At 45.1% G+C, this 22,332-nt stretch overlaps 1 protein-coding gene across 2 annotated transcripts in view; it reads left to right on the forward strand.

Annotated features, from left to right (window-relative positions):
• The first annotated feature begins 3,531 nt into the window (after window positions 1-3,531).
• Window positions 3,532-22,332, forward strand: part of ITGAL (integrin subunit alpha L) — a 44,484-nt gene continuing 25,683 nt past the window's right edge. For both annotated transcript variants that reach the window (XM_082360120.1, XM_082360121.1), the window contains exons 1-11: window positions 3,532-6,489; window positions 7,558-7,660; window positions 8,264-8,358; window positions 8,468-8,535; window positions 11,197-11,314; window positions 11,439-11,569; window positions 12,767-12,912; window positions 16,192-16,324; window positions 16,484-16,634; window positions 20,080-20,153; window positions 20,234-20,366. In XM_082360120.1, the coding sequence (XP_082216246.1) occupies window positions 6,435-6,489; window positions 7,558-7,660; window positions 8,264-8,358; window positions 8,468-8,535; window positions 11,197-11,314; window positions 11,439-11,569; window positions 12,767-12,912; window positions 16,192-16,324; window positions 16,484-16,634; window positions 20,080-20,153; window positions 20,234-20,366 (1,207 nt within the window). In that variant the 5' untranslated portion in view covers window positions 3,532-6,434. The remainder of the gene's footprint in view (window positions 6,490-7,557; window positions 7,661-8,263; window positions 8,359-8,467; window positions 8,536-11,196; window positions 11,315-11,438; window positions 11,570-12,766; window positions 12,913-16,191; window positions 16,325-16,483; window positions 16,635-20,079; window positions 20,154-20,233; window positions 20,367-22,332) is intronic.

The raw sequence follows: 22,332 nt of genomic DNA on the forward strand, positions 1-22,332 counted from the left end.
TGCAGAGCATGGGCTCTAGGCGTGCGGGCTCAGTAGTTGTGGCTCTTGGGCTCTAGAGCACAGGCTCAGTAGCTGTGGTGCACGGGCTTAGTTGCTCCGCGGCATGTGGGATCTTCCCGGACCAGGGCTCAAACCCGTGTCCCCTGCATTGGCAGGCAGATTCTTAACCACTGTGCCACCAGGGAAGCCCCCAGCCCTCTTCTTTCAACTCCTTCAACCTCTCCGTTTTGGATGATACAGCTTTTTGCTTCTGAGAGCCTAGACCTTGGAAAGCAAAAGCCTCTTAACTATCCTTAGGGACAAGGGCAGCCCCGAGCATTCATTCATTCAGTAAACATTTACTGATTCAATATTTATCCACTCTGCTCCAAGCACTGTTCTAGGTACTGGGCATACAGCAGTGAACAGCAACAGTCCAAGTGGAGTTTACATTCCAGTAGGGAAGATGGACAATAAACTCGATGAATAAGGAAATTAGATAATAGAAGCAGTTTATAAGTGCTAAGGAACAAAGAGCTCGAGGAGAAGAGGGAAGGAGCCTGCAGGAGAACAAGTGCCCTGAGGCAAAGGAGTGATGGATGATCAAAGGGCCGGGACAGTAGTGAGGCTGGAAAGGAGTAAGCTGGAGGGGGACGAGCTCAAACACATCATGAGATGTCTGATGAGTTAAGCCTTTGTGGGACATGGTGAGAACTTTGGCTGGTATTTTGGGTGACGTGAGGAAACACTGGAATGTTTTGAGCAAGAAAGTGACGTGATCTGACATATTTTTAAAGGACCCCTCTGACTGTAGCAGAGGCAAGGTTGGAAGCAGGACCCATTAGTTAGGAAACTGTCACAAAATCTGGGCACAAGGAACTTCTGGGTTGGTGAGCATGTGGAGGTGCCTGGAGAGGGCAGGGAAACTCTCTCCTCACACCCTGCCCTGTGCATTTTTTCCATCTGACTGTTCCTGAACTATAGCTTTTTATAATAAGCCAGTGATCTAAATCTCCCACTTTATCATCTGTTATAACTTTGTAAAAGAAGGGAAATTTTTTTATACATCTTTATTGGAGTATAATTGCTTTACAATGTTGTGTTAGTTTCTGCTGTACAACAAAGTGAATCAGCTATACATATACATATATCCCCATATCCTCTCCTTCTTGAGCCTCCCTCCCACCCTCCCTATCCCACCCCTCTAGGTCGTCACAATGCATCGAGCTGATCTCTCTGTGCTTTGCAGCAGCTTCCCACTAGCTATCTATTTTACATTTGGTAGTGTATATATGTCAATGCCACTCTCTCACTTCGTCCCAGCCTCCCCTTCCCCCCCTTGTCCTCAAGTCCATTCTCTACATCTGCGTCTTTATTCCTGCCCTGCCACTAGGTCTATCAGAGAAGGGAAATTAAGTTAATAAGATATATATATTTACATATATGGCTTAATAGACAAAACTGGACATTACAAGGTAAACAAAGAATGTTGCCCCCCACCATTCCAGTTCTATAAGGATTAAGTTGCAACCCACTGCAGTTGCCCACCGACAGTACACCTGGAAGGGAACTCCGGAAGGAGAAAAGTAAGATGGAGCTTTCTGTGTTTTGGATGTAGATAATTAAGATGCATATCTAAGGGAGAATGTCAATGACCCCAGATTCTTGCATCTTCCCAGACATAGAAAATACTAAGATCATTGACTTGAGATATCTCGGTTTTATGATTAGATTAGTAATCTTTTACCACGATGTATGCTTGACCACATGTCTTTCCCAGCCAAAAAAATCACATATATACTGGCTCCTCCCCTACCTATTCAGAGCAATCTGAGAGGCTATCTCCCGGGCTATAGTTCTCAGTAAGGTCCCCCAATAAAACTGAAACTCACTGCTTTTATGGTGTGCAGTGTTTTTTCAGTCAACAACAACATCAAGGAAAAAAAAATGAGATATTGACAAATAAAGAAAAGGAGAATTGGTAGAATTGCCATAACTACTCTGAAAGACAATTTATTATCAGGTATTATTACATATTGTCTTTGAAGATGTGTATGCCTTATGACTTAAAATTTATCCTTGGGGTTATACCATAAGGGAATTTATAAAGAATATACAAAAAGACATATACTAGGATTTTTACTGAAACATTGCAACTCAACATCTATCAGAAAAGGAAGACTGCATATGAGCATATCCAAACAATGGAATATTATACAGCTATCAAAATGAATAAACCAGAATTATATATATTCACTTTGATCTCATAGACATAATATTGAGTTACCAAAGTGCAGAACATTTTATACAGTTTTGAAATCATTTTATGTCAATTAAAAGTCATAAATATCACACATATATAGATATATATATTGTGATACTTATACATACTAAAATATAAAAGCATCATTACCCTCAAATGATTGTAATTATTGCTTCTAGGGCATGAGGAGAAGGGAACATGGATTACAGTATTATTTACATTGATACATTTATCAAAAAATATAAAATAATCTGATGCAAAAAAAAAAATCTGGGCACAAGATGGTGATGGCTTGGACCATGGAATGAGCAGTGATGAAGATACAAAAGAGCGTGATACAAAGTCCTCTTTGCTCTCTTGAGTGGAGCAAGAGAAAATTCTCTCTCATTGTTTTCAGATGAACCTACGGAAAAATAAGACATCATTAAGATCGTTTTACCCCACAGAGGACACACAGACTTGAGGCATCCAGCCCACTGGCTCAGTCTTAGTTGCATGGATTCTGTGTAACCTGGAACTTCCCAATCTGAGATCTCATTTGTCACTCCTCTGTGACGTGCCATGTTTGAGTCCATTTTCATGACCTTGTGTGGAACAACCAAGCCATCCTGGAGAGAGCTGCATGTGTTGGGTCCAGTCTATCCGTGGCCATCTTTGCCCCAGGCATCACCTCAGGTCCAGTCAGCCATCACCACGCCAACAGAATCCGTTCCACACTGTTTATCTGATGCAGCCAATATGACATCATACAGAAACCACCTACTGAAGCTGCTTTCCTCAGAAAGGGGTGCGAGTATGGCCAACACTTTTTGTTTCATAAACTTTTTCTAGATGCTTGGTCTGTTTGTCCACTGAGGAGACATTCGGTAGGTTAGATCATGGGGCACAGAGAGGCAACAAGGCCCCTGAAAGCCATACCAAGGAGCTCGGACTCGATCTTGTGTGTGCAAAAGGGGAATCATCAGGGGTTTTAAAGCGTGAGAGACATGCTCAGGTTTCTCAAGGCTACTGTGGTAGTACCTGGGAGGTAGAACCTTCTCTAGGGGGAGGGGACTGAGGGAAAGAAGAGCTGCAGTGGCAATAAATTGTTCAGGTGAAAACTGATGGAGGTTCTAACACAAGGGATGGAATGGAGAGACAGTTCAGAGGATCTGGGCCCTCAGAGAACTGAGTCTCAGTTATGATGAAGGCAGCTGGCGAACATGACTAGGAAGAAGTTGTGTGTGTGTGTGTGTGTGTGTGTGTGTGTGTGTGTGTGTGTGTGTGTGTGTGTAAGGTGCATCCTGCCCCTCAGGCCTTCCCCGTGTGGTCCCAGCCTGAGATCTTTGCAGCCCAGCTCTTCAGGGGAATCACCTGCTCTCTCCTGCATTGGGCCCCTGACTTCCTAGAATCTTTGGGGCTTACTTGTACTTTGTAGTTCCTCAGCCTTATAAACCTTGAAAAGAAGTGGGGGGGGAAATATATATATATATATTATATATATGTATAATTCTTTTGTTTTTTTAAACTGAAAACCAGAACATGATAAATATACAAATGAGTATACCCACCTGCTGAAACATACACATAAACTAATACAATCCAAGCAGTGGAGACCCTGAGATTGTTTCCTGAATCCTTTCATCCCAGGTGTTCTATTCGTTGCTACTGATACACTTAAAGTTTCTATAAACTTAAGCCCTAACTCAAGCATCTAAAATTTAAAGCTGGTGTAAAGGAAAACCCTCACACTGGAGATGGCTAATTTGACTATTAATTCTGGATTAGATGTTCCGTGGTGAGAGGAGAATTATAATTTTTCCAAACAGATCAAACCTGTATGGTTAACTACTAGAACTAATAATTTTTTATCATGAAGAACGTATGGCTCCAAACTGGTAACCATGGTTATTCTAGAGTTTTTATCCTTTTACTTTATACACTTCTGTGATGTTTGAATTTTAAAATGTATGTTCTTTTTGTAATTTCAGAACAAAACGAAAGAATTTGGTTAGCTGTAAGTTGAAACTGCTGTACAGAGAATCAAAGAAATCAGTCTGACTTATCTGATTTTAACTGAATTTGAAAAAGACTGTTTAATATCATCTAATTATCAAGAGCCAGCTTGTCAAATTGTAACTGCCTGGCAGTAGATTATGGGTAATCTGACTGCAAAAGCCTTCTCCAGGGCAGTGACACTGTAAGTGGCCTTGCAGGTTGAGCAGGATTTCCTCACAACAGAGAGAATATGAAGTGTAACAGTATCGCTTTCCCATAAACAAATACACTTCCTCTATTCTGTTGTGTTTTTAATATTTTTATTTTTTTTAATTACCCAAGTTATACGCCCTCTTCCAGATAATGCAGAAATGTGTAATCCGTATTCTGCAGAGGTAATCACTGTTTGGAGTTTGGTTGTGTGCCCTTTCAGATTTTTTTTTTTTTACAAACACACCCATAATTTCAACTTCCATTTTTCTTTCTTTTTTTTCCAGATATAAATCACATACCATTTAGTGTTTTTTAAAAATATATTCAGAAAGTTGTGCAACCATCACCACTATCTAATTCCAGAACATTTCATCACTCCAAAAAGAGTCTCTATACCCAAGAGCAGTCACTCCACATTCTCCACTCCCCCCGTCCTGACAACCACTCATTTATTTTCTGTCTCTATAGATTTGCCTATTCTGGACATTTCATGTAAATGCAATCATACAATATCTGACCTTTTGTGCCTGACTTGTTTCACTTAGCATGGTTTTCAAGGTTTGTCCATGGACAAACATTGTAGAATGTTTGTAGAATGTACAAACATTCTACATGGACAAACATTGTAGAATGTACCAATACTTCATTCTTTTTTTAATGACTGAATAATATTCCACTGTATGAATAGACCACATTTTGTTTATCCATTCATCAGTTGGTAGACATTTGCATTGTTTCCAGTTGTTGGCTAATATGAATAATTCTGTTATGAGCACTCGTGTATAAGTTTTTTGTGAACATATTTTCAATTCTTTTGGGTCTAGACCTAGGAATTGCTAGGTCACATGGAAACTATGTTTAACTTTTTTGAGGAACTGTCAAACTGTTTTCCACAGTAGCTACACCAGCTTGAATTCCCACTGGCAAAGTACAAGAGTTCCCATTTCTCCATATTCTCACGAACACTTAGTTTCTTTCTTCCTTTTTTATTCTAGCCATCCTCGTGGGTGTGAAGTGGTATCTTTTGGTTTTGATTTGTATTTCTCTAATGACTAATAATGTTGAACATTTTCGTGTACTGAGTGGCCATTTTATATACTGTCTTTGGAGAAATGTCTATTCAAATTCTTTGCTCACTTGAAAACTGGGTTGTCTTTTTACCATTGAGTTACAGGAGTTCTTTATATATTCTGTTTTGTTTTGTCATTGTTGTTTTTTTCCTTTTTTGACCATGCTGCACGGCATGTGGGATCTTAGTTCCCTGACCAGGGATGGAACCCGCGACCCCTATAGGGGATGCGCAAAGTCTTAACCACTGGACCACCAGGGAAGTCCCACAAGAGTTCTTTATATATTCTGGATACAAGTCCCGTATCAGATGACTTGCAAATCGTATATCTCCCATTCTGTGGAAATTATTATTTTTTGTTTGTGTTTTAGACTCAAAATGAATTATTAAATATACTGTTCTGTAACTTGTTTTTTTCTTCGATGGTGAGTATTTCATGGGCATCTTTCAACATCAAGAGAAAGCTATATCATTCTTCCCCCCCACCCGATCTTATTTTTTTTCAATCCTCCTTCTTTTTTGTGGCTACATAGCATTCCATTACGGTTGTACCACAGTTCATCTGACCAATCCTCCACTGAGCTTTAACGAATCTTAAATTTGTGTGCTGGTGAAGGACTGACACACAGCAGCTCTCGGGCAGCACTACTGTGCTGCCTGCCCCTGGATGATAAGAAAATGCAAGCAGGCACAGGAAGTGTCTTTAACCTGCTTACACTTCCTCTCTGAACCCATGCGGTTTCACAACCCCTCCAGGCACAACCCTCTCTCCCCCAGTGCAGTGTCACCAGCTTGGCGCCTCTGTGAGAAAGTTCCACTGCAAGAGGCCCCGGGGCATTATCATTTCCCTCTTTCACCCTGTCTAGGTTGCCAGTAAATCCCAAGAGCCCTCTGAGACTGCACCTGGGTCGGGTCCCTCCAGCCCCTTGAAAGATGAATTCCTGCATCATGGTGATAAGGCTGCTGCTGTCTGGGCCTTTTCTCTTCGGTAGGCAAGAGGGGTGGGGAGGGGAGGGGACATGTGTCTGTGCCCAGGGAAACTGCAAGGCTTTGTGGAACCAGAGTAAATGAGCAGCTGTTTTAAGTGTGGGATTGGCCATAGGTAACGTGGGGCCCAGGAATCCTGGAGGGAGAAGGGGGAAAAGAAAGAAAGTCAAAGTATAGGCAAGGTCTGAAGGAAAAGACAGAAAAGGGAGACAAAGGTGGCAGCAGTGAGAGACGGGGCAGTGTGCCCTTAAAAAAGGGGGATGGTTAATGGGTATGGACAGCTGGTCTAGGGTCTGGTCCTACCCATGGTTCTACCTCTCTTTGCCATCTTAGGCAAGTCCCTTCCCCCTTTCTGGGCCTCAGTCTCTTCATCTGAACAAATGGCAGGGCCAGCATCTCTGACATCTTAAGGTGCTGTGAAATGAGCCTGAGGCCTGGAAGGAAAGCAAGGGCAAAAAGGACAGTTTGGGGCTTAGGTGGGGTATGTGATGGGGGAATTTGAGATCTAATGGTTATGGCAGAGACTGGTCCACGGTGGGGTGGGGAGGGAGGGAGCATTACATGAGTGAGGAGGCAGCTTCACAGGATCAGGGGATCTTGAACTTTCACGAGGAGGGAGCCTGAGGCTAATTATCTGAGTTTTCAGGGCGACAGGGCCCCAAGCCCAAGGGAGAAGTGGGTGTGTGTGGGGAGATGCACCCTGCCTTGGGGCATCCCCACCGCCTCGGGGGTTGGGGGGGGCCTTCTGACCTCTCTTAGGGGCCTCCGCCTTCTCATCCTTCCTTCTTTGCTGATGGGCCAATCGGGAAGTTGTGTGTCCTCCCCAGGCCATGGCGCTGCCAGAGCTCTCGGTAGTAGGGAATTGCTTCCACATTTCCTGGAGTCCAGGAGATGGGCTGCCAGCCCTGCCCCGGGTGTGGGCAGCCTCGGGAGAAGGAAGCGAGGTCTTTGGGGGTGAGGCCGCCCACTGGGGGCACGTGGGTTGCGGCCAATCAACGACCGCCGTTCCGGGGTGGTCGTGGGGGGGTCCCTGGCCGGAAGTGGCTGACCTGGTCCTGGTATCCCTCAGCCCCAGCCTGGAGCTACAACCTGGATGTGCGACACGTGCAAAACTTCTCCATTCCACACGCCGGGAGGCATTTTGGGTACCGCGTCTTGCAGGTTGGAAACGGGTGAGCTGTCGCCGCAGGTCCTCCCTGCCCTGGCCAGGACCCTCCTCTTTCGAGGAGTCCGTGGTGGGACCCAAGCAACAGATAGGATGAGGACCATCCATCATTAAAGCACCTTATAAGTGCCTAATAGAAGGGGATATGTATCACAACCCCTAAAACACTTTGCCACACTTCCTAGATTCCAGACTCGTTCCCAGACTAGACAGTGAGCTCCTTGATGGCAGAGATCTGGTTTTTCTCTCTAATCCCCACCCCTCCCTAGTACATACCACAGCCTAGCACATAGCAGGTAGACCATAAATGACTTTTGAATTTTTGGCTGATTGAATGAACTCATAATGTGACATTCTAGCAGATCATTCTCTGGGCCTCTGTTTTTCTGGACTGTAAATGGAAAAGATCCTTAACTTTCTAGAATTCTGTCATATTGGATTATTTATCTGGGATTCAATAGGGACGAGATGGGGGCTGAGGAGTCACCCAGAAGAGGAGTGGCTGAATTGCTTTGAGATATCTTGTGGGGGGTCTGAACCCCCTTAATAGGTAGGAGTGGGTGGTTAAAGGCCTGGGCAACTCCATCTCACAGATGCGATTTCTCATCAGGGTTGTCGTGGGAGCTCCAGGTGAGGGGAACAACATGGGAAACCTCTATCAGTGCCAGCTGGGCACTGGACACTGCCTGCCAGTCAGACTGAGTAGTGAGTAACTGATTTGGGAGCTGGGAGGAACGGTACCAAGAAATCGAGGCTGGCCCCATCACACCTGGATTGCCTAAGTTCCTCCAGACCAATCTTCTGGTGCCTGCAGGTTCCAACTATACCTCCAAGTACTTGGGAATGACCTTGGCGACAGACCCCACAAGTGACAGCCTTTTGGTAAGAGTTCTGTACAGTGTGATATCAGCGCCTGTGAAGCTTGATGCTAGGAAAGGGAGACAAAGGAAAGAAAAAAATGGATTAAAGATCCTATAGAACAGCGGTCCCCAACCTTTTTGGCACCAGTGACTGGTTTCGTGGAAGACAATTTTTCCACTGACCGGGCTGGCGGGGGGATGGGGGATGGTACAGGCGGTATTGCGAGCTATGGGAGGATGGTTCAGGCGGTGAAGGGAAGCCATGGGGAGAGGCAGATGAAGGTTTGCTTGCTTGCTTGCCGCCGCTCGCCTCCGCCTGTGAGGCCCAGTTCCTAACAGGCCCCAGAAGGGTAGCGGTCCGCGGACCGAGGGGGTGGGGACCCGTGCTATAGAAGATTATAGGCATCAGAAAGATTCAGATTCAGTCAGTGTTTATTGAGGACCATCTATCAGTCAGCTATTTTTGAGACCTTAGTTATCTCAGTGTTTTTTCCAAATGTACAATATCTGTGACCGTTAATATACAAGATGATTTGTGGTGGTACACAACTTTTAATGTTTTAATAGTCATATATTTATTTAATGGCTTATTAGAAAAAATATTCAACAGGTACATTAAATTCATGATTTCTTGGCTCGCATTGCACAGGATGAGGCTAAAGTTTAAAAAAGTAAATTTTAAACAACAAGTTCCTCTTGGGTTTTTCTTTTGTTTTTTGTTTTTGTTTTTAATTTTATTGAAGTATAATTGATTTACAACGTTGTGTCAATTTCTGCTATACAGCATAGTGACTCAGTTATACATATGTTCTTTTTCACATTCTTTTCCATTATGATTTATCACAGGATATTGAATATAGTTTCCTGTGCTGTACAGTAGGACCTTGTTGTTTATACACCCTATATATAATAGTTTGCATCTGCTAATCCCAAACTCCCAATCCTTCCCTCCTCCATCCTCCCTCCCCCAATAAGGTCCTATAGTATAGCACAGGGAACTATATTTAATATCCTGTCGTAAACCATAATGGAAAAGAAAATATGAAAAAGAATGTGTATATATATATATCTGAATCACTTTGCTGTACTCCAAAAACTAACACAACATTGTAAATCAACCATACTTCAATTTTTTTAAAAAAGTAAATTTTGGGCTTCCCTGGTGGTGCAGTGGTTGAGAATCTGCCTGCCAATGCAGGGGACACGGGTTCGAGCCCTGGTCTGGGAAGATCCCCCATGTCGCGGAGCAGCTAGGCCCGTGAGCCACAATTACTGAGCCTGCGCGTCTGGAGCCTGTGCTCCGCAACAAGAGAGGCCACGATAATGAGAGGCCCGCGCACCGCGATGAAGAGTGGCCCCCACTTGCCGCAACTAGAGAAAGCCCTTGCACAGAAACGAAGACCCAACACAGCCATAAATAAATAAATAATTTTTTTTTTAAAAAGGTAAATTTTAGTTAAATAAAATATTAAGTAAATAATAGTGTGGATGATATGCCCATATGACAGAAATTGTGAACTGGTACACAAACGCCTAAAGTTTGGGAAACACTGCCTTATCTCTTTTAATTTTTTTATTTTTTTAATGCTATTCTTGTCTGCTTACATTCTTTTTATGTATGTATGTATGTATGGCTGTGTTGGGTCTTCGTTTCTGTGCGAGGGCCTTCTCTAGTTGTGGCAAGTGGGGGCCACTCTTCATCGCGGTGCGCGGGCCTCTCACCATCACGGCCTCTCGTTGCCGAGCACAGGCTCCAGACGCGCAGGCTCAGCAATTGTGGCTCACGGGCCGAGTTGCTCCACGGCATGTGGGATCTTCCCAGACCAGGGCTCGAACCCGCGTCCCCTGCATTGGCAGGCAGATTCTCAACCACTGCGCCACCAGGGAAGCCCTGCCTTATCTCTTTTAATCCTCAAGACACTCAGGTAAGATAGGGATCAGTATACAGATTTTACACATGAGGAAACAGGACCAAAGGGGTTAAAAGACCTGGTCAAGATCACATGGTTTTAAAGAGGTAGAGCCAGAATTTGAATATAATTCCTATTTGATTACAAGTCCATTACTCTTTACAGTTCATCCCAACAGCATCCTTCTGACACAGGTATATGAGAAATAGAAAGCTAAACGAGTGAAATATTTATCCAGTATTTAATTGGAGCTTGATTACTTAGCTACTCTTACATGCCAGGCATTGTGCTGGGTTCTGATGGGGGAAGGGGAGTGAGATGCAAAGATGACCATGACATGAGCCCTGACTTTCAAGAAATTACAGTCTGGCAGGAAAGGTAGTCATAAATGAAAGAAACATCATTGTATATTCTGGGAATAGGGAGTCATTTGATTTGGCTTAAACACAGAATGTGTAATTGGAAGTAGAAGAGGATGGGTTTGGAAATGTAGGATAGTGCCCACTGTAAACTATATGAATGCCAAACTAAGGAGTTTAGACTTTGTCCTATAGGCAGCGAGCATCCGTTGGCATATAACATTGGTAGTGGGGATGGGGAGACTGATACCAGATACCTGGAGGCCGAATTACCTTGCCTTGGTAACCAGTTGGATGATGGGAATGAGGTCGGGGGATGATGACCCTGAAGGTTCTTGTTCTTGGTTGATGATGCCCAAAAGACACACAGCAAGAGGAAGCCCCAACCTTTTTAAAAATCTTTGATTCCTTCAGGCCTGTGACCCTGGACTGTCTCGGACATGTGACCAGAACATCTATCTAAGTGGCCTGTGTTACCTCTTCCGCCAGAATCTGAGGGGTCCGGTGCTGCAAGGGCACCCCGGTTATCAGGGTAAGGAACGGGGGATCCAGTGGGTAAAAATACCTCCAAGTGGTTGCCCATACATGGGAACTGGCATGGGCAGGCCAACCCTCAGAGACCCTTTACCAAGTCCCTCTGTGTCTGGCCTCTGTAGAATGTATAAAGGGCAACGTAGACTTGGTATTTCTGTTTGATGGCTCAAGGAGCTTGCAGCAAGATGAATTTCAGAAAATTCTGGACTTCATGAAGGATGTGATGAAGAAACTCAGCAACTCTTCCTACCAGGTAAATATATTAGTTAGGATTCCTGGTTGTAGGCAATAGATGCCTACCTGAGCTAGCTAAGGGCATAAAGGGAAAATTTAGTACAGAGTGTCTCTAGAACCTAAGGGCATGGCTATTACTGGACGTCTGCTTCCAGGATTCTACCTAATTCTCATTTCTGTTTCTTTTTGGCTCTTGCTTCCTTCTCTCTTTCTCTTTCTCTCTGTAGACTGGCTCTCAGCTTCTTTAGATCACATAGGCCTGTGGAAAGCTCCCAAGTTCACATGTTAAAGTTTCAGGAGGAGGTTTTTTTTTTTTCCCAATCTTCCTCTCAAGCAACCCCTCCCTCTGCAAATTCCAGTTTCTCAGAGAAGAGATTCTGACTGGCCTCACCTCAGTCCCAGCCAACTGTATCCTGTTTAGCAGGGTCACTCAGCAGAAATGTGGTTGCTGGGAGCCATCTCTATTGATGAGGTAGGCAGAACCCAGAGAACCGGAGCCCAGCAGACAGCGCTCCATAAGGGGCTCCAGGTTGATTTATTTCTGTGTTTGTTTATATACAGCCTCATTTTCAAAAGAATGATTCGAGGGACTTCCCTGGTGAATCCATGCTTCCACTGCAGGGGGCATGGGTTCCATCCTTGGGGAACCAAGATCCTGCATGCTGAGAGGTGTGGCCAAAAAAACAAAACAAAACAAAACAAAACAAAAGAATGATTCAAGGCAGGAATGTGGAGTTGGGTTGCCCAGGTCCTGGATAAGAAGTAGAGATGGGTGGGACTTCCCTGGTGGTGCAGTGGTTAAGAATCCGCCTGCCAATGCAGGGGCCATGGGTTCAAGCCCTGGTCCGGGAAGATCTCACATGCCACGGAGCAACTAAGCCCGTGCACCACAACTACTGAGTCTGCGCTCTAGAGCCCATGAGCCACAACTACTGAGCCCGCATGCCACAACTACTGAAGCCTGCGCGCCTAGAACCCGTGCTTTGCAACAGGAGAAGCCACCACAATGAGAAGCCCGTGCACCACAACGAAGAGTAGCCCCCGCTTGCCACAAGTAGAGAAAGCCTGAGCGCAGCAATGAAGACCCAACACAGCCAAAAATAAATAAATAAATTTATAAAATAAAACAAACTTATTAAAAAAAAACGTAGAGATTGGCGCAAACAAGTGGGAAGGACTATGTAACGACATTTTATGTCTTCCTTCCTTTTTCTAGTTTGCGGCTGTTCAGTTTTCCTCAGACTACAAAACAGAATTTACTTTCTTGGATTATGTTAAATGGAAGGACCCTGATATTCTGCTTGCCAAAGTCAAACACATGAGCCTGTTGACCAACACCTTTGGTGCCATCAACTATGTCGCGTGAGTTCCCTTTTGTGAGAGAGCCCATCCGTCGGTTGTTCTGTGTGTACTAGCTTCTTCAAGTTGCAAGGTGTAGGAACTCAACACATGGGTTCAGCAAGGGGCAGGTTATTGTAAGCATTCTAGTGGAGCAATTATATTCCAGGTTCTTTATTATTATTATTATTGAAGTATATAGTTGATTTACAATATTGTGTTATAGTCCAGGTTCTTTTGATTTTTTTAAATTTTTATTTATTTATTTATTTTTGGCCACGCCACGTGGCTTGTGGGATCTTAGTTCCCCGACCAGGTATTGAAGCCGGGCCCTGGGCAGTGAAAGCACAGACTACTAACAACTGGACCGCTAGGGAATTCCAGGGTTCTTTTGATTATAACAGGACTCTACACCAACTAAATCCCAAAGGGGAATTCATGAGAGGATGCAGGGATAGCTCATGAACCTTTGGGACAGAGAATATTTCCAGGCCTCATGAGGGATTAGCACCAGAACTTGAAAAGAGATTGTGAATGATGGCAGCCACGGTAGAGTCACATCTTAGTTGGGGATCAGCTTTTGAAGTCAGTGTATGAATACAAATCTCAAAGAGTCAAATTATTTTTGAATTATTCTTTGAATTGTTCATCAGAGTCAATATATCCAAGTCCCATATTGGAAATTAGCATATCCTGATTTTCTAAACCTACTTACCCAGAGTTGGATCAGATTACTGTGTTTAAATTGAGGCCTAGATGAATGTAGTTGGACTGTGTTAAAGGGCCATATTGTGTATTTTTTAAATACCTGTATTTAAACATTAGAATGGCCATGGAAACCGAGATCACTTTGGGGAATAAGAGAATTACATCTCTTATCTCATGCTCCCCCGGGGCATACGCTCAGATTGAGTGAAATAGCAGAAAGGATCTCCCGTACTATTACACTTATATTTTTCATTTATATTTCTTTGCCAAGCATGTATAGTTGGATTTGCATAAGTTAAACATGCATGTGATGTATCTCAAGACTCTGCATGTGTTTCAAGCTCTTTTCTTCTGGGACTTACTTGACTTGTCATGTCTACTTCATTCTTCTGTCTGTAGATGGCTCTGGTGGGTACATGATCAAACAATGTCCATTGAAAAAATGGCAGCCTCAGTTCCTCAGTTCAGGTGAACAACCTGAATTCTAGCTTCCAGGGGAGGAAATCTGATTGGCTGAGCCTAGATTGTGTGTCCATGGGTCAACCCAGCTAAGGCCTTGTTCTGCTTCATGGCGTAGAGTCACATGGATTCAGGGGTCCCACCTCCATTGGGAAGGGGACAGTTCTTAGAGAACTGGGTCCCCACAGGATGGGAAGATACCCCAAAAGGTGTCAGCTGTGGGAACAAAAAGAAGTGGTCATGGAAATGTATTTCATAAATAATTCTTGACCATCTGGCTGTGTGCCAGGTAGTGTTCCAGGTCAGAACTTGGCAGATTTTTTTCTATAAAGGGCCAGATAGTACTATTTTAGACTTTTGTGGCCACATAACAGTTATCTGTTGCATATTCTTCTTTGTTTTTGTAACTCTTCAAGAACAAAAATATAAAAACCATTTTTAGCCCAGAGACTGTACAAAAACAAGCTGTGGGCTGGCTCTGGTCTGCAGGTTTTTGTTTGCCATTTTCTAGGTGCTAGGAATTAACAGTGAACGAAACAAAGAAAAGTCTCTGCCCTCCTGGAGCTTAACATTCTAGTAGAGGAGAGAAATTTAAGAAATAGGATAAATAAGTAAATTGGATCATATAGTAGAAGATGTAAGTTTTACAAAGAAAAATAAAGCAATGTTCAATAGGAAGATCAGGGAAGGTTACATCTGAGCAAAGACTTGTTGGAGGTGAGGAAGCAGGCCATGTGGATACCTGAAGGAAGACCATTCCAGGCAGAGGGAACAGCAAAGGCCCTGATCCCATGCTTGGAATGTTCACAGAAAAACCAGGACACCAGTGTGGCTGGAAAGAAGTAAGTGATGAGTTCAAGTAGTAGGAGGTGAAGTCAGAGAGATCATCGAAGTCTGGATGAGGCCCTAGTGAGGACTTTGGCTTTTCCTCTGAGTGAGATGAGAATCATTGGTGGTTTTGATCAGAGGAGTGATAATCTGATTTATGTTTTTAAAAGGATCCCCCTGGCTGCAGGGTTGATATTAGACGGTGGAAGGGACAAGGGTGGAAACAGGATGCCAATTTGCAGACTATTGAAAAATCCAGACGAGAGATGATGGTGGTTTAAACCAGGGTGGAAATCCATGAACAGGATCCATGATAGGCCATGTCCAGGTGGATGGAAGTTGGGGAAACATTTGCATCCGAGATAGAACAAGACGTGGTTTTGACCCCGCCCATCAGGTTCCTCTGTCTTTGGCAGCTTCCAAGTAGCTCTCCCGCCCTCCTCTCTGTATCTCTTCACCTCCCACTGTGGCCTCTCCAGGTGAGTTTCAGCTTCTGTTCCCGGTACAGGTCATGCCATAAGTCAGGGGTTGCGGACTGGCTGCTCTTGGATTAATTGTCCATCTTTGGTTAGCTGTGGGGTGAGGAGGGGAGGATGGTTCAAATAGAGCGGCTGTCCCAGTGGAAGCTGTGGGCAGCCTGTCTTGCTTCAGAAGGAAGCTGTGGGCAGGGCAGGAATTTGGAGCCTCGGCCTGTCCAGAATTCAGTCCTTCCTTCTTTCTCTTCTGTCGCATGCACTGAACACCTACTCTGAGTCAGGAGCCAGAGATACAGCAGCAAATCTGGTTTGGGGGAAAACTGACACAGAAACAAGTCTCTTTGATTGCCTAGGAGATTTGCCGCAGCAGAGTTGTACAGGTAGCCTGGCAATGGTAGGGGAGACAGAGGGGGTGTTACCTGAGCTTTCTCTAGAAGAGTGGCCTTCCCGATTTCCTTCTGCCGTGGAGCCCATCCTTCCACTGGAGTCTCACCTAGATCACCAGCATATCTAACTGATTAAAGGGTAGTTGCCACGTGGTTGAAATGAAGAGTAGGAAGCCCAGAGTTTCCCCTCACTGCCCACAGACTCTGGGACAACCTCGTGGCTGCCCAGAATTCGGTTGAAGACCACTGGTCCAGAAGGAGGGATATGGCAACCAGGGTGAGGAAGGAAGTTCAGAAGAGAGCTTTGAAGGCCGGGAATAGCTGTCTGCGAATTGTGAGAAGGGATTTGGCATAATCAGCAGGACAGTGACTTAATGAGCAGGGTGAGGGGGAGACCTCAGGTGATTTGCGGGGAGTCTCTCACATCCCCCCCTTCCGGGACACAGGACCAAGGTGTTCCAGCAAGAGCTGGGGGCCCGGCCAGATGCCACCAAAGTGCTTATCATCATCACTGACGGGGAAGCCACTGACAAAGCCAACATTGACGTGGCCAAAGACATCATCCGCTACATCATTGGGGTATGGGCTCCAGGTCCCTGCTTCTTCTTATGACCCATCTTCCCTCTCCTATTCCTGAACCCCTCTCCCTTTCTCCCTGGGGCCAGGGTCTTGTGAAAATAACAGAAAATTGGTCTGCCATTCTGGGGATGCTAGCTCTTCACTCTTCATTTCTTCCAGATTGGAAAGTATTTTAAGACCAAGGAAAGTCAGGAGACACTCCATGAATTTGCCTCAAAACCTGCGGAGGAGTTTGTAAAGATTCTGGACACATTTGAGAAGCTGAAAGATCTATTCACCGAGCTGCAAAAAAAGATCTATGTCATTGAAGGTGAGTGGCAGACCCTGGAAGAGAGGGTTCATGGGGATGTATACAGAACCTCACCTGGGACATTAGATTAAGGACACGCGGAATAATAATCACGGGAGCTTACAGAGCATCTGCCACTGTGTTAAGAGCTCTCCGGTTAAAAGACCTCAGGTAGGAACTTAGGGGAGGGTGGTTTAGGAGCAGCCTCTATTTCCCTCTGAAAGTCTGTCTTCCTCTTGAAGCTCAGCCTGGTCCAGGATGGGTCCCCAAGCTGACCTATATCTTGTAGGCATCAGCTGAGCCCTGTAGAATGACTATAATCCCTTCCTCTCCTCACTCACCTCCCTCATTGTCACTTGTCCTGGGCCTCAAGTTATTTAAGACGGGCAAGCAGGCAGGGGCCAAGTGCAAGGAGCCCACAGGCCCTCTTCTTTGGCCCAGAATAAGAGAAGGTTTGATTGTAGTCGCCAGATGGAGGACTGCCTATGGGAGAGTATTTCCCCAGGTAGCTTAGTCTGCTGAAAGGTACCTGATTCCCCCAGGAAGTCCATTCACTAGGACACAGCCTTGGTGTTCAGTTCACTTGAAGAGGCAATGTATTATATTTAATGGGACCAGGCAAACCTGCTCAAGAATTCACTCTGCCTGTGCTGTGTGACCTCAGCCAGGTCACTTTCCCTCTCCGAGCCTCATTGTTCTCTGTTAAAGGGGGATAGTGATACCAGTCTCAGAGGGTTGTAAGGTTTAACTGCTGTATTCATTAACTAGGGCTGTTGTAACAAAGTACCAAAAACTAGGTGGCTTAAAGCAAGAGAAATGAAAAAAAAAAAAAAATAGCAAGAGAAATGTGTTGTCTTGCAGTTCTGGAGGCTAGAAGTCAGAAATCAAAGGTTTGACAGGGCCATGCTCCTTGTGATGGTTTCGGAGAGAATCCTTCCCTGCCTCTTCTAACTTCTGGTGTTTGCTAACAGTCTTTGGTGTTCCTTGACTTGTAGCTGCATCACTCTGGTCGCCTGGCCGTCTTCTCCCTGTGTGTTTACCCATCGTCTTGTCTCTGTGTCTGTCCCTCTGTGTCCAAATTGCCCCTTTTAATAAGGACACCAGTCAGATTGGATCAGGGCCCACCCTAATGACTTCATTTTAACTTGATTACCTCTGAAAAGACCCTATTTCCAAATAAGGTCACATTCTGAGGTACTAGGGGTTAGGACTTAGACATCTTTTCTTCAGGGAACACAATTCAAGCCCTAATAACTGCTTAGCAAAGTGCTTGGTACCTTGTAGACTCTTGATAAATCATAGCTCTTATCCTCTATCCTTCCCTGCCCTTACTCATCCTTCAGATTGTAGTTTAGATGTCATTCCCTCTGATAAGTTCTCGCTGATCCCAAGTCTGGGATCCCATGTGCTGCTTTAACCACAGTACATTCCCTGTCACAGCCCGTGACATACATTGTATTAAGAACTCTCTATTAGGGGACTTCCCTGGTGGTCCAGTGGTTAAGAATCCGCCTTCCAATGCAGGGGACGCGGTTTCGATCCCTGGTCAGGGAACTAAGATCCCACATGCCGCAGGGCAACTAAGCCCGAGCACCGCAACAAAAGATCCCACATGCCACAGCTAAAGACCTGACGCAGTCAAAAAAACAAATTAAAAAAAAAAAAAAAAAAAAGAGCTCTCTATTAGATGTCTGTCTCCCACACTAAACTGAGAGGTTTAGTGACAAGTATTGTGCCTGCTTTCCCACCCCTGTATCCCTGGCACCAAATATTTAGTGACTCTAAATGTTTCTTCAGTGAATGAACAAATCTTCATAATAATTGCTACGGTTCTTGAAAGCTTACAGGGAACAGGCACTTTATCTATATCATTGAATCGGTTCTTCTCAGTATCCTTGCAAGGCTGGTGGTATTATTTTCATTTTATTTATTCATGCTGGCAACAACCGTGGAGCAGGCACTGTGAATCAGACTCTCAGGGATATTGCCAACATAGAACTCATATTCAGGTTGGATAAAGAAAGACAGTAAACAAACAGGATGATTCAAGATTGTGGTAAGTGCTATAAAGAAAATGAGTAAAGTGATAAGACAGCTTTAATTGGAAGAAGCCACTTTAAATAAGCTTTTCAAGGAAGGCCTTTCTGAGATGCAATTTTTTTTTGGCCACACCGCGCAGCTTGCGGGATCTCAGTTCCCTGACCAGGGATTGAACCTGAGCCAGCAGTAAAAGCCCAGAATCCTAACCACTAGACCACCAGGGAAATCCCGTGAGGTGTTTTTTTTTAAAGTGAGGTAAAATTCACTGAGATAACTTTTGAGCTGAGGCATGAAAGATGAGAATCAGGCAGCCATGGGAGAAGTGTGGGCAAAGGGCATTATAGTCAGAGAGAAGATCAAGTGCAAAGGCCAGGAGATGGGGCAGGGCTCGGTGTGCTGGAGGAACAGGAAAAAAGGTCAGTGTAATAGCAGTGTGGGGAGTAAGGGAGACAGAAGTTTGGAGAGGAAGGCAGGGGCCTCCCAGCTCCTCATGAGTTTGGATTTTAGTCTTCAGACAAATGAGAAGTTAGGAAGGGTTTTAAGAAAGGGAAAGATGAGGTCTGATGTACATTTTTTAAAAAGAATACACAACTTGCTCTGTGAAAAAAGGCATAGAAAGAGGAAGAATGAAGTCAAAGGGGCTTCCCTGGCGGTCCAGTGGTTAGGACTCTGCACTTCCACTGTAGCGGGCACAGGTTTGATCCCTGGTCAGGGAACTAATAACCCATGTGCTGTGCAGCACAGCCAAAAAAATAATAAATTTAATTTTAAAAGAAAAGAAAAGAATGAAGTCAAAGAGACCAAATTAGCAAGCTCCTGCCTTAGTCAGGTACAAGAGGAGGATGGCTTGGGCCAGTGTGGCGGTGATACAGACGATTCACAGAAGTGGGCAGATGTGTTTTGCAGGTAGAACTATCATGATTTGGTCATGTGTTGGAGATAGAATGGAGGGAAAAGGGAAGAATCAAGGTTGTTTCCGGGGCTTTTAGCGTGAGTCACTAGGTGGGTGTGGGGTGCTATTCATTGAAGAGGGGAAGCCTGAGTAGGAGCAGAAATCAAGAGCTGCCTCTTAGACGTGCTGAGTCAGGGAATGGAATATCCACACCCGGGGCGCGTGGAGAGTCACGGGAGGCTCAGGGCATAAGTCGCTTCCCCGTCTGACGCTAAAGTTCATGCTCTTGGGAATTCCCTGGCAGTCCAGTTGTTAGGACTTGGCACTCTCACTGCCAGGGCCCCGGGTTCGATCCCTGGTCAGGGAACTAAAATCCCATAAGCTGCACAGAGCTGCCAAAAAAAAAAAAAAGTTCATGCTCTTTCTACCTTGCCTACGGGTAGATGCTGTGTTTTTTTCCTCAGTCCTTTCTTGAGCATCACAGTTTTCACTGCTCCTTGGGTCTCGGCCCATTCTCCCTACCTCGTCCCTCAGGCACAAGCAAACAGGACCTGACATCCTTCAACATGGAGCTGTCCTCCAGCGGGATCAGTGCGGACCTCAGCAGGGTGAGCGGCGAGCCTGACGCTACTGGCTGAGGGATGTGGTGGGAACGCAGCTGACCGCACTCATCTCCCTCCCTGGGCAGGGCCATGGCATTGTAGGGGCCGCTGGAGCCAAAGACTGGGCTGGGGGCTTTCTCGATCTGAAGACAGACCTGCGGGGTGATACATTTGTTGGTAATGAACCATTGACACCAGAAGTGAGGACAGGATATTTGGGTGAGTACTTCTCTTTTCTGCTGGGTTCTTTCAGCTTTGAGGAACCAGGGAGTCACTCAGATTGACTTTCAAAATAATAATGAAAGCAATTAAGCAACAACATGAACAAACTCAGTTTAACTATGGTTATAATAGTCTTCATTTTTCCCTTACTAACCCCTCACCTGTGTATTAATCATGTTTTTATTTTCTGTACCTTATGATGCTTTGACATCTTGTGGCCTTGCTAATCCTGGAGAGACTTCTCCTCCCAGGGCCAGCTAATTCCTACAGGTAGGCAACAACTTGCCTGGGAGCAGGCCTTCCATAAGCCAAATGGCCAATCCAGACACTGCATCCCAACCACCCTTTTATCTAACTTTCACACACCAGGCCAGTATCTACCCTGACATAAATCACCCCAGGCCCAGGTACTAGACAACTGAAGACCACCTCTATAGCCCAGAGCCTGCCAACATTATTCAAACCGTCCAGTCCTAAGCTTGCTCAAACTTGTCTTGCCTCCCTCATTCCTTCCCACCGAAACTGCAATAACGGCTCTGGGCCATTCTCCCCTTGCTCCTTCCACCCTGGTGCTTCTCCCATGTGGCCCTGCATGGCCTGCTGTGGCGCCTGCTTTGGGGAGCTGTGAGTGATAAACTTTTTTCTATGGCAGTGACTTCTCTGTGTCGTTACTCAGTTATACCTATAAATTAAATCCCGAGTCCATTTTAAAACAACCTGCCTCATCGGTGGGAGGACCAGCCCCTCTTCCGTGAGGCTTTCTCCCCTTGAATTGTCCAGGAACTCCAGGGTTGATTCAGTCTCAAGGGTTCTCAGATGCCAAGCACAGAGGAAACGAGGCTGGTCAATCCACAACTGCTGTTGCTTCTCTCTGCCTCGTGGTGTCTTGTCCTGCACGGTCCTGGGGATGCTGTCCATCCAAGCCGACGCCAGTCTCAGGAGCAGAACGGCCTCACCCTTGTGCTTGGGGTTATAGCTCTTCTAGTTCACATTCAAAGAGTCACCTGTCTCAAGGCACGAACTGACTCCAAGAGCCCTGGGATAGGAGTGCTTCCAGGTTCTACCTCCTCATAGATCTAGAACCACCACCCTCCACCCTGCCTCACCCATGACCCTTGGCTGGGGATGGGCTCAGTACACAAAGATTATTATTAAACTTTCAAAACACAAGATCTTATTAAATACTTTCCTCGGGAAAATTGGTGCTATTCATCATGCATCTACCCTTACCCTTCTAAGGGGGACTGCCCTCAGTGATTTTTTTCCTTGTTTTCCTTTTCTTTTTCTTTACTGAGCAAGTATTATGTGCCAGGTACTGTTCTAAGTGCATGGCACATATTAACTTATTTTTATCTCATTTTATCCTCCCAACAACCCTGTAAGTAGGTATTTTTATCATCTCTATTTTACAGATGAAGAAACTGAGCCCAGGAGACTTTAAATAACTTCCCCAGCGTCACAGACTAGTAGGTGGAACCCAGGTAGTCCAGCCCCAAAGTCTGTGCTTAGTAGCCACTGCACTTACGCTGCAGCACCTACACTACTGCCTTCAAGGTGGTTTTCTGTTCTTCAGTATCCAGTTGGCCCTCTGCAGCCGTGGTTTCCACGTTTATGATCCATGGTTGGTTGAATCCCCAGATTTGGAAGCCGGGGATACCACGGGCCAATTGTGGGACTTTGAGCATCTGTGGTGGATTTTGGTATCGGGGCAGGGCCTGGAACCAATCCCCTGCGGATACGTAGAGATGACTGTACTGCAAAATAGCTGGCAAAGTTGCTCACTGAATAAGAAGAAATAACCCAAAGTTGAATCTCTAGTTAGGCACCCATACCACTATATACACACACACAGATGTATGTGTGTGTTGTGTATATGTAGAAGTAAATATAATCTTGATTGCCTACTATGCTACTATCCTTCAGATCTTAGTTTAGATCTCACTAACATGGTGCTAAGCATTTT

The sequence above is a fragment of the Balaenoptera borealis genome, assembly GCF_965194805.1.
Source record: "Balaenoptera borealis genome assembly, chromosome: 16".
NCBI classification, from domain to species: domain Eukaryota; kingdom Metazoa; phylum Chordata; class Mammalia; order Artiodactyla; family Balaenopteridae; genus Balaenoptera; species Balaenoptera borealis.